Source organism: Hypanus sabinus, chromosome 19, assembly GCF_030144855.1.
Source record: "Hypanus sabinus isolate sHypSab1 chromosome 19, sHypSab1.hap1, whole genome shotgun sequence".
Taxonomy (NCBI): Eukaryota; Metazoa; Chordata; class Chondrichthyes; order Myliobatiformes; family Dasyatidae; genus Hypanus; species Hypanus sabinus.
In genome coordinates this window covers 68542675-68555488 of record NC_082724.1, presented here as the reverse complement: position 1 = coordinate 68555488, position 12814 = coordinate 68542675, and the positions used below count along the sequence as shown (strand labels likewise).

General features: G+C 44.3%; 1 protein-coding gene across 5 annotated transcripts in view; it reads left to right on the top strand.

Annotated features, from left to right (window-relative positions):
- The window catches only part of mst1rb (macrophage stimulating 1 receptor b), a 318451-nt gene that overhangs the window by 164970 nt on the left and 140667 nt on the right, over window positions 1-12814 (top strand). For all 5 annotated transcript variants that reach the window (XR_009506864.1, XM_059944606.1, XM_059944605.1 and 2 more), the window contains exons 9-10: window positions 6041-6177; window positions 12054-12224. Coding sequence is in view for 4 of the 5 variants with exons in the window: in XM_059944606.1 (XP_059800589.1) it covers window positions 6041-6177; window positions 12054-12224 (308 nt within the window). In the remaining variant the exon portion in view is untranslated. The remainder of the gene's footprint in view (window positions 1-6040; window positions 6178-12053; window positions 12225-12814) is intronic.

Below are 12814 nucleotides of genomic sequence, written 5' to 3'. Positions count from 1 at the left end.
ACTCTTCATGAGTCCCGGCCTTGTGTTCACTGTGTTCCTACAGTATTGTAGTCTCATGGTGTGTTCCCATTGTAGTAAGAAAAGCTCCTGTGACCATTGCTCTTATATTCAAGGCCACTATTGTAATGAGTTGTTCAACAAGCAGAATGATTAATCCTTTACACAGTTATTTACAAAAAAAATGCTGAGAATACACGATATGTGAGCCAGCATCAGTTTTTAGATATATGTTTATTTACCTGGAAATGCAGCACAGAATAGGCCCTTTCAACCCTTTAAACCATAGCATCCAGCAACCCTGATTTAACCTTAACCTTGTCGTAGAACAATTTACAATGACCAATTACCTACCCACTGGTACATTTTTGTACTGTGGGAGGAAACCAGAGCACCTGGGGAAAAAAAAACATGCATTCCAAGGGAAGGAACATACAAATTTTCTTTTGGAGGATGCTGGGATTGAACTCTGAAATCTGGTGTCCCAAGCTGTAATAGTGTTGCGCTATTATGAGGCCCTCTGTTGGTTGGGCATGACAATGCAGTGGAGGTTAGAGATGAAATTTTTCTTTCTTCTGGATGAGCTGCTAGCCATGGCTGATCAGCCCCATCTGTCCGAAGCCATTGGTTTTCCTCTTCTCCAGTCAGTAGAGGTGATTCCTCCGTAGCTAAGCCACACGTGGAAGCCAGGAGCTGGACTTGGTTGTCAAAGTCTATTTAAGATGCATAGAATTGGGAACAATCACTTATGCTATCTCTATCTTTAAATGTTATGTAATGGGAATGCAGCAAATCGTGCTTCTTTGCAAATTGCTCGTTTGTCAGCTGTCAATTCACAGATGGCTAAGCCACAAGCGATTCTGCAAATGCTGAAAATCTTGAGCAATGCGCACAAATTGCTGGAGAAACTCAGAAGGTCAGGCAGCATCTCTGGAGGAGAATGAAATGTTGACATTTTGGTCCAAGACCCTTCTGCAAATCTTCATCAGATGGCCAAGCCCACTGACTGCATCCCCCGGCTGCAATTCGCATATTTATACTCTCAACTCTCCAATGGCCAAGGAATTGTTAAGGACTTGACCCCTCCAACAGTGTCTCAGGTTGGGATTTAAAATGGCTCATAGTGCACTGCCATCAGTTGCCTTTCTCCTCTTGATTTTTTCTATCAGATTTGTATCCTTTCTTCAAAATGAGCATAACTACAGCATCATTGATGCTCCCCAGCAAGAGAATTCATCTCAGAAGTAGTTTTCTTGCCATGTGTTAGTAGCTTTGGTAGGGATTTTGCTTGCTCCTGAGTCCTTGACTTCTGGCTGCTGGTAGTTTCTTCAATCTCTTCCAGCCACCATATCTTGTTTAGTTTTTTTTTCTTTTGGATCTCTGCCTGCAGATCTTTCATTTTGCCCTGAGAGTGGTGGTGTTTACAACCCAAGAGCATTTAGTGTTATTGGATAATTAGCTGATGGATTTCTTGCGCAAACTTGTCGGACTGGTTCTGGTGTTTTGTAGACTCCGAGAGGGTTTAATTCCATTGACGAACACTATGGTGATAACCTTCTGTGCTTCTGTAACTCAAGTGCTTTTCCAGATAATACAATATATACAGTGCCTATAAAAAGTATTCACTCCCCTTGGAAATTTTTGTGATTTATTGTTTTATAACATTGAATTGCAGTGGATTTTATTTGACTTTTTTGACACTGATCAACAGAAAAAGACTCTTCCGTGTCATAGCGAAAACAGATCTCTACAAAGTGAACTAAATTAATTACAAATATAAAACACAAAATAATTGATTGCATAAGTATTCATCCCCTTTAAAATGACACATCAAGTCAACACTGGTGCAGCCAATTGGTTTCAGAAGTCACATAATTAGTTAGCTTTCAGAGCAGGTGACAAGGCAGCCCTAACAATAACGAGGGCCAAACTATCCCGGGCCATCAGAGGGGCAAAGCGTGCACACGCCTAGCAAATCCACAGCCACTTCCAGGACAGCGGTGACACGCGGCGCATGTGGAAGGGCGTCCAGGATATCACCAATTACAGGAGAACATCACCTGCCTGTGCGGGTGATACCTCCCTCCCAGATGAGTTGAACAACTTCTATACTCGTTTCGAGGTGGAAAATGACGTGGTGATGAGGAAGACCACTCCTCCTCCCAGTGACCAGGTGCTGCATCTTACCGTGGCCGATGTGAAGAAAACTCTTTGCAGGGTCAACCCATGGAAGGCTGCTGGACCAGACAATATTCCTGGCAGAGACAACATGCTGGAGGAACTCAGCAGGTCGGGCAGCATTCGTGGAAACAAGCAGTCAATGTTTTGGGCCGAGACCCTTCGTCAGGACTGAAGAGGGAGGGGGCAGGGGCCCTATAAAGAAGGTGGGGAGAGGGTGGGAAGAAGGCTGGCGGGTGTCAGGTTAAAAACCAATCAGAGGAAAGATCAAGGGGAGGGGGAGGGGATAGGCAGGAAAGGTGAAGAAGGAATGTCAGGTGAAAGCACTGTGAAGTGGAAGAAGGCAGAAATATCAGAGGTAATAAGCAGCAGGAGGAGGAGGCAGAGTGAAACTGGGATGGGTGAAGGGAAGGGGAGGAAATTACCGCAAGTTGGAGAATTCAATGTTCATATCAAGGTGCTGGAGACTACCCAGACAGTATATGAGGTGTTGCTCCTCCATCCTGAGTTTGGCCTCATCATGGCAGTAGAGGAGGCCATGTATGGACATATCCAAATGGGAATGTGAAGCAGAGTTGAGGTGGGTGGCAACCGGGAGATCCTGTCTGTTGTGGCAGACAGAGCGGAGGTGCTCGACGAAGCGGTCCCCCAATCTGCGTCGGGTCTTGCCGATGTAGAGGAGGCCGCACCGGGAGCACCGGATGCAATAGATTACCCCAACAGACTCACAGGTGAAGTGTTGCCTCACCTGGAAAGACTGTTTGGGGCCCTGAATGGTGGTAAGAGAGGAGGTGTAGGGACAGGTGTAGCACTTACATTTGCAGGGATAAGTGCCAGGTGGGAGATCTGTGGGGAGGGATGTGTGGACCAGGGAGTTTCTTCTGATTGGTTTTTAACCTAACCTTGTTGTACGTGTTGATTTGACCACAACATCTGCAGTGTACTTAGTGTTTAATATTCTTGGTAGAGTGCTCAGAGGATGTGCAGACCAACTGGCAGATGTTCTCACTGACATCTTCAACATCTCCCTGAGCAGCACCATCGTTCCAACGTGCTTCAAAGCCGCCACCATCGTCCCCGTGCCGAAGAAGCGTTCAGTGTCCTGCCTCAATGACTACTGTCCCGTTGCACTAACATCCATCATCATGAAGTGTTTCGAGAGGCTCGTCATGAAGCACATCAAGACCCTGCTGCCCCCCTCACTGGACCCCCTGCATTTCACATACCATCCCAACCATTCAACAGATGACACCATCGCCACTACCCTCCACCTGACCCTAACCCACCAGGACAAAAAAGACATATTTGTTCGAATGCTGTTCACAGACTTAAGATCTGCATTCAACACAATCATTCCTTAGCACCCGATTGGAAAGCTGAAACTGCTGGGCCTGAACACCTCCCTCTGCAAATGGATTCTTCCTGACTGGCTCAGTCAGTCCGGATCGGGAGCAGCATCTCCAACACCATCACACTGAGCACGGGGGCCCCTCAGGGTTGTGTGCTCAGTCCACTGCTGTTCACTCTGCTGACCCACGACTGTGCTGGAACACACAGCTCGAACCACATCATTAAGTTCACCAATGACACGACCATGGTGGGTCTCATTAGCAAGAAGGATGATTCAGCTTACAGAGAGGAGGTGCAGCGGCTAACAGACTGGTACAGAGCCATCAACCTGTCTCTGAATGTGAACAAAACAAAAGAGATGGTTGTTGCCTTAAGGAGAGCACGGAGTGACCACTCCCCACTGAACATTGACGGCTCCTCCATTGAGATCATTAAGAGCACCAAATTTCTTGGTGTTCACCTGGTGGAGAATCTCACCTGATCCCTCAACACCAGCTCCATAGCCAAGAAAGCCCAGCAGCGTCTCTACTTTCTGTGAAGGCTAAGAAAAGTCCATCTCCCACCCCCCATCCTCACCACATTCTACAGGGGTTGTATCGAGAGCATCCTGAGCAGCTGCATCACTGCCTGGCTCTGGAATTGCACCGTCTCGGATCGCAAGACCCTGCAGCAGATAATGATGTCAGCTGAGAAGATCATAGGGGTCTCTCTTCCCGCTATTACAGACATTTACACCCCACGCTGCATCCACAAAGCTAACAGTGTTGTGAAGGACCCCACACCCCTCACACAAATTCTTCTCCCTCTTGCCATCTGGGAAAAGGTACAGAAGCATTCGGTCTTTCATGACCAGACTGTGCAACAGTTTCTTCCCTCAAGCAATCAGACTCCTCAATACTCAGAGTCTAGACTGACATCTACATCATTTATCATTATATTGTAATTTGTCCTCTATTGTGCCTATTGTCTTGTTTGTTAATTATTGCAGTGCCCTGCACTGTTTTGTGCACTTTATGTAGTCCTGTGCAGCTCTGTAGTCTAGTGCAGTTTTTATGTTGTTTTACATAGTCTAGTGTAGCCTTGTGCTGTCTCACATAGTCTAGTGTAGTATTGTGTTGTTTCATGTAACACCAGGGTCCAGGAAGAACATCGTTTTGTTTTTACTGTGTACTGTACCAGCAGCGTGGCCAAGTGGTTAAGGCGTTTCTCTAGTTATCTGAAGGTCGCCAGTTTGAGCCTTGGCTGAGGCTGCGTGTGTGTCCTTGAGCCAGGCACTTAACCACACGTTGCTCTGCGATAACACCGGTGCCAAGCTGTATGGGTCCTAACACCCTTCGCTTGGACAACATCGGTGGCGTGGAGAGGGGGAGACTTGCAGCTTGGGCAACTGCCGGTCTCCCATAAAAAAACCTTGCCCAGGCCTGCGCCCTGGAAACTTTCCAAGGTGCAAATCCATGGTCTATCGAGACTAACAGAGGCCTATTACTACTACCAGCAGTTTTGTGGTTGAAATGACAATAAACTTGACTTGACTAGACTAAATGGAGATCTGCTTTTGGAGACCTGTGTGCAGTCAAGGTGTTTCAATTGATTTTACTGAAAAAAGCACCTGTATCTGGAAGGTCCAGCTGCTGGTGGGTTAGTATCCTGGTGAGGCAGGACTAAATGCTATGAAGTAGACTAAATGCTATGGTTGGCTGTCATCATCAAAAACACACCACCCCTACCATGAAGCATGGTGGTGGCCGTATCATGCTGTGAAGACTTCTGAACATAGAGGGTAAAATTAATGAAGCAAAATATAGGGAATTTCTGGAAGAAAACTTGATGCAGTCTGCAAGAGAACTGACTTGGGAGAAGATTTGTTTCCCAGCAAGACGATGACCAGAAAGCCAAAGCTACACAGGAATGGCTTAAAAGCAACAAAGTTAATGTCTAGGAATGGCCAAGTCAGTGTCCAGACTTCAATCCAATTGAGAATTTGTGGCTGGACTTGAAAAGGGCTGTTTACTTTTGATCTCCATGTGACCTGACAGAGCTTGAACAGTTTTGTAATATGAAGAATGGGGAAAAATTGCTGTGTCCAGATGTGCAAAGAATAGAGTCCTATCCACACAGACTCAAGGCTGTAATTGGTGCCAAAAGTGCACCTACTAAATGCTGACTGAAGGGAGTGAATACTTATGCAATCTATTATGTTGTGTTTTATATTTGTAATTCATTTCAATTATTTTGTAGAGATCTGTTTTCACTTTGACTCAAAAGAGTCTTTTTCCGTTGATCAGTGTCAAAAAAGCTAAATTAAATCCACTGTGATACAATGTTGTAAAACAATATAACATGAAAACTTCCAAGGGGAGGGGTGGGGGGAATACTTGTTATGGGCACTGTAGGCATGACCCTCTGAGACAGTATGCCCTTATTATGCCAATGGTTGGACTATGAATATTGGACTGGATGTGTTATTTCTAAAGATGTTAGAAGCATCTCTGAATCTTTGTAATAATTCCCTTAGGAACCTGTTATAACTCACGTGGTACCAACATATGGCCCCCTGGCTGGTGGGACTTTGATTACATTGTTGGGGCAACATCTGACAGCCGGCAATACCCAGAATGTGACCATTGGAGGGAAGGAGTGCTCAATACAGAGGTGAGGTGTTCAGAATCCAGAATAGCTATAGAGAGTGGGGTTTTGCAAGCCTTTGATCTTTATTGTTTGGTTTCAAATATCAATGTTTAAAGGCACTGATGACTGCCTTGGATTTGCATGAGATCCTTAATCTTGGACAAAGTGCAAAATCAAAGTAAGGTTTAACATCACTAGCATACGTAGTAAAATTTGTTGTTTTGCGGCATCAGTACAGTGAAACGCATACAGTAATTATAAAGAAAACTATATACTGTAAATATAAGTAAGTAGCGTTAAAAGAAAGGAAAATGGTAAAATAGTGCATATGGGGTCATTGTCCATTCAGAAGTCTAATGGCAGAGGGGAAGAAGCTGATCTTGAAACACTGAATGTCTGACTTCAGACACCTCCTTGACTGTAGTAAGAAGAGGGTGTGTCCTGGGTAATGGGATTTCTTAATGATGGATGCCGCATTTTTGAGACATCGCCTTTTGAAGATGCTTTTGACACTGGGGAGACTAGTGCCCATGGTAGAGCTGGCTGAGTTTACAATCCTTTGCAATTTTTTCCAGTCCTGTACAGTGGCCCCTCCATACCAGACAGTGATGTAAAAAAAAGTATATATTTGGACTGTAGCTTTGCAGTTCACAAGTCCTCGCTGTGAAGGAGATTGATCAGCAGCCTACCATCCCAAAGTTTTCTGGCTCCTTTGATAATTTAAAAACAATGATTTGGTGAGGGTGAACAAAAGAACACAGAGTCTGTGAACTGAGAGAAGTCCACAGGGCTACATGAGCCTATTCTTTCATGCTGTTAGGTTGGATCTGATACGGTACCATCGATTTTTTCACTCTGCCTTGGTTCCATACGCCCTAATATCACAGCCTGAATCTTTTTGAGTGCATGTGCCCAAATTGGCAATGATTTTAAAACATTATCTCATGTGCCATGTTAGTTTGAGCAGAGATGATCATTCATTAATGAATTAGTAACAATAATTATGGACTTTTTTAAAAGGAACAAGGCTGAGCCCTGGTGTTTTTCTATGAATATTCATTGTTTTACTGTTAATAGAAATACTGTATAACAAAGACAGATCAAAATATGTGAAGCATTTTAGAAAACCTATTCAATAATTCTTAATATTAATCTTTTGAAAAGACAATAGAAAAATTACATCATGTCTATATAGTATTGTTATTGTAACATCATTGAAGACTCCACCCACCCTGCTGATGGACTGTTTGTCCCACTCCCTTCAGGGAGGAAGCTATGTAGCATTTATGTTAGGACAGACTGCAGATGCTGTGGATCATTTGCCCTCACCCGCATCTCCTCCATTTCCCACACTTCAGCCCTTAACCCATCCACCCGTTACCACAACAGGGACAGGGTTCCCCTTGTCCTCACCTACCACCCCACCAGCCTCCGGATCCAGCATATTATCCTCCGCAACTTCCGCCACCTTCAACAGGACCCCACCACCAAGCACATCTTTCATTCCCTACCCCCTCAGCTTTTCGCGGGGATCGTTCCCTCCACGACTACCTGGTCCACACTTCCCTCCCCACAGAACTCCCACCTGGCACTTATCCCTGCAAGCACAAATGCTACACCTGTCCCCACACCTCCCCCCTTACCACCATTCAGGGCCCCAGACAGTCCTTCCAGGTGAGGCAACACTTCGCCTGCGAGTCTGTTGTGGTCGTCTAATGCATCCGGTGCTCCTGGTGCAGCCTCCTCGACATCGGTGAGACCCGACGCAGATTGGGGGACCGCTTCGTTGAGCACCTCCGCTCTGTCCGACACAATAGACAGGATCTCCCAGTTGCCACCCACTTCAACTCTGCCTCTCATTCCCATCTAGATATGTCCATACATGGCCTCCTCTACTGCCATGATGAGGCCAAACTCAGGTTGGAGGAACACCACCTCATCTACCGTCTGGGTAGCCTCCAGCTTGGTGGTATGAACACTGAATTCTCCAATTTCCGGTAATTCCCTACCCCTCCCCCTATCCCAGGTCCCTCTTTGCCTCTCTCCCCTTTCAACTTTCTGCTTCTTTATCTCTACAGTTCTTTCATGCTTATCCCCTCCCCCTCCCCCCTTTATCTTTCCTCTGATTGGTTTTGCACCTAGCGCCTCTAGGCCCTACCCCCTGAGTTCTTCCAGCGTTGTGTACGTATTCTTCAAAACAGTTAATTCACCCAAGCAGTAAGGCTGATCAACATCTCTACCCTTTAACTCCACCTTTACTTTATTATATCCCATCAGTCACCTTACGTACAGACCAGCATCACATCATGGACATACAATCAATCTCTGTACAGGTAGTCCCCAAGTTACGGACAACTCATACTTGCAAACTGAGGAAGGAGAACGCCGTCCGCCAGTTTAATTCGGATTGTGATGCCGTCCACCATTTTAAGTTGTTGCTGTTGACACTCAACACAGTAAATTTTTCGAAGTAAGATTCACCCTGATCCTGACCACCCCCCCCCCCCCACCCGCCCGTTCCAGTCAGCTGGTGGCGCAGTCAGATCAGCACTGGGCTGGAGAACAGAGGTTCCTGCATTTGATCCAGTGACAGACCACTCCTGTGCCAGGTTGATATCGAGTTCGCGACTTGACCTCGTAAAAAAAAACACCGTCACCTCCAGTTTAAATTCCCACGTGGAATATTGTGGAGGATCAAATACCCAAACCCATCACAGCCCCCACTTGCCCCATTTAACCTGTCTCAGTCTGGTGGAGTTTAGGACCCGGGGAATTCAGTGCCGTAGTCCTTAGGACCCAGTGGACCTCAGGAGCAGGCGCAGGTTGGGACCCGCCGCCCACAGTGTTTCTGTTCCATTGATGAGAAGCGATCGCGATTGAAAATAAAGTAATAATAAAGCATTTGAAAAGAGATGAAACACCATCGGTCATTGGAAAAGCGTTAGGCTATAGTTGGTCAATGATCGGAACAATTTTAAAGGATAATGGATAAAGTGAGAGTAATGGAGCATGTGAAATGCCCTGCCCTGATGAAAGCTACAATTACTTCTAAGCAACGCAGTGCCTTAATTATTGGAATACCTACATTTTATATGCATAGAAAGGTAAAATCTATATACTAAGACAAACTTTTGACTGACGCTAAATAATACCTGGTGTACTTGTTCTGACTTACGTACAAATCCGACTTAAAGATAGGAATGGAACTTGTGCGTAAATTGGGGACTGCCTGTATATGTAATAGAAACATAGAAACGTAGAAAACCTACAGCACAATACAGGCCCTTCGGCCCACAAAGTTGTGCCGAACATGTCTCTACCTCAGAAATTACTAGGCTTACCCATAGCCCTCTATTTTTCTAAGCTCCATGTACCTATCCAAAAGTCTCTTAAAAGACCCTATTGTATCTGCTTCCTCCCCCATTGCTGGCACCCCATTCCACTCACTCACCACTCTGAGTAAAAAACTTACCCCTGACATCTCTGTACCTACTCTCCAGCACCTTAAACCTGTGTCCTCTTGTGGCAACCATTTCAGCCCTGGGGAAAAAGCCTCTGACAATCCACATGATCAATGCCTCTCATCATCCTATACACCTCTATCAGGTCTCCTCTCATCCTCCATTGCTCCAAGGAGAAAAGGCCAAGTTCACTCAACCTACTCTCATAAAGCATGCTCCCCAATCCAGGCAACATCCTTGTAAATCTCCTCTGCACCCTTTCTATGGCTTCCACATCCTTCCTGTAGTGAGGTGACCAGAACTGAAAACAGTACTCCAAGTGGGGTCTGATCAGGGTCCTATATAGCTGCAACATTACCTCTCAGCTCCTAAATTCAATTCCACAATTGATGGCCAATACACTGTATGCCTTCCTAACCACAGAGTCAACCTGCATAGCTGCTTTGAGAGTCCTATGGACTCGGACCCCAAGATCCCTCTGATTCTCCACACTGCTAGGAGTCTTACCATTAATACTAAATATTCTGCCATCATATTTGACCTACCAAATGAACCAATTTGTTACTTTATCTTTTGTGTTTTTCTTTGGTGCTGCATACGATCCGGAGTAACGTAACAATTATTTTGTTCTCCTTACACTTGTGTTTAGGAAATGAGCATAAAACAATTTTTAATCTTGTATATATAACATAAGAAATGTGAATGTGAAATTGTAAGGTTTGGTCCATATTCAAAAAAGATTAAGGAGAGGAAATAAACACTTGCTGCACAAATGATGACAAATATTCCATATCTGACTTGCATTTGACATGTGGCACTAGGTTCATCAGTAAATCTACTCCTATAAATAGACAACCAAGTTCATCAGTGAAAACAATGACTCACATGAATATGCGGTTAATATTGCCTTTGCAAGATTTTTCAGGCGGTTAAATGTTTCAGGAATGGAATTGAAGACCTCATTGCTTGGATATTCATGCATTAGGTTATGAAAAATCATTTACTGCTTCATTTGGCAGTATGTATCTTTTTATTGTGCGTGGATTTGAAGAGGGGTGGGACAATGTGCCATATGCCAACAGAATGTTTAGTCTACACTATGCCTGATTTCAGTTGACCCCCAACATCAGCAGCCATTCCAGTGGAACGAATTCCAGAAACTAAATTGCTAGTGGTCCTTTAATTGCTGAAGCCAAGTCCCTGATTTTCCTGAATTTCACAGTGTGTTGCATGTTTCCCTCTCCATAATGTAAGAATAGAGGGCTTAAGAAGGAGGAACTAGCTATTCTGCTGCTTTTGCCTTATGCATCATTCAATAACATCCAAGATTCACCACCCTGTAGATGAAGAAATTTCTTCCAGTCTCTGTCTTCAATGGCTACAACTTTCTTTGAAATAGTGCCCTCCTTATTCTGGGAAAACTAGTCAGAGGAAACATATGTCAGTGTCTAGCCTTAAGGATTTTGTACACTTCAATGACATTACATTTAATTTTTCTTTAAAAAATAGGCTTATACCTTTAAATCTCTTCCTGTGCAGCACACTGGCATTAAAGAGTGAATTATCACATGAACATTTAAACATACCGTGAAACGCATTATGTGCTGCGACCATAGCAGTCCAAGAGTAGTGCCAGGAGCAGCCCACAAGTGTCACTGTACATCTGGTGCATACATATAACTAACCCAAACCCATACATCTTTGGGATGTGGGAGCACCCAGAGGAAACGCACATGGTCACGGGGAGAACATACAGACCGATGTGTGTATTGAACCCCGATGGCTGATGCTATAAAGCATTGTGCTAACCAGTACATTATGGGGCCATATTATGCAATCAGTCTGGTTGACCTTTGTTGAACTCCCTCTATCACAAATATATCTGTCAGCTAGAGAGACCAGACATGTACACTGTGGTCACCAGAGTTCTGTACGCTAGGAGAAAGATATCTACGCATGTTCTCAAAGTGTCTTCCACAAAAGGCAAGCATTGCATTTCTTTTTCTAAATGGTTGCTGAGCCATTGAACAACTTGTGAACAAGTACACCTTACCACTCTGATAAAAAGATTTTCTGTCTTTTGTTCTTGCTGAGGTATATTGGGTACCATGTGGCATAGCAATTTGTGCAACACTATGACAGCTCAGTGCTTCTGAGTTTGGAGTTCAGTCCGGGTGTCCTCTGAAAGGAGTTTGTATGTCCTCTCCATGGAATACATGGGTTTTCTTCCAATGTTCCAGTTTCCTCCCCTGTCCAAAGACATACCAGTTTGTAGGTTAATTAGGTTAGGGTTAAATCGGGGTTTGCTGGTGAAGCTCAAGGCCTGTTCCATACTGTGTTTCTTGTTCTTGCTAAGGTGCATTATAACTGAGCAGATTTTATAAGCAACATATACTGCTATGGTTTCCATGTTGTGTTTTGTACTTATTTCAATCTTAGGCAAAATGATATTTCTATCAAATGCATAACTCCACAAATGAAGACGTTGATGGAGGAGTTTCCTGTAGTGATGATGGACTCAGCAAATATACCAGTCAAGGGCAATTTCAAGTTCCAGTACCGGAAGAATCCTGTCATCCGTGACTTGTCCCCACAATGCAGCATCATCAGGTGAGACAACATCATTTAACCACACCTTCTCCAGATGACTAGGTTGAGTAGTGAGGCAGGAACTCTCTGTTCTAATTGGAGACATAAAGCAGCAGTGAAATACTATCAGAATCAGTGTCAGGTTTAATATCAGTGGCATATGTCATGTAATTTGTTGTTTTGCAACAGCACCGCATTGCTGTACATAACAACAAAAACTAGAAATTACAATAAGTTTATATCAAAAAAAATTAAATTAAGTAGGTAGTGCAAGAAGAGAGAAAAAATACTGAGGTAGTGTTCATGGGTTTATTGTCCATTCAGAAATCTAACGGCAGAGAGGAAGAAGCTGTTCTTGAAATGTTGAGTGTGTGTCTTCAACTCCTGTACCTCCATTTCTCAGTGCTACCCCCTTGATGGTAGCAATGAGGAATGGCATATCCTGGGTGGTGAGTACAGCCTGCTAGGGGATTGGCTGTACTGGATTGGCTGCTGTGCAATGATCCAGAGGTGATTAGAGAGCTTAAGGTTAAGGAGCCCTTGGGGAACAATGATCACAATATGATTGAGTTCACTTTGAAATTTGAGAAGGAGAAACTAAATTCCAATGT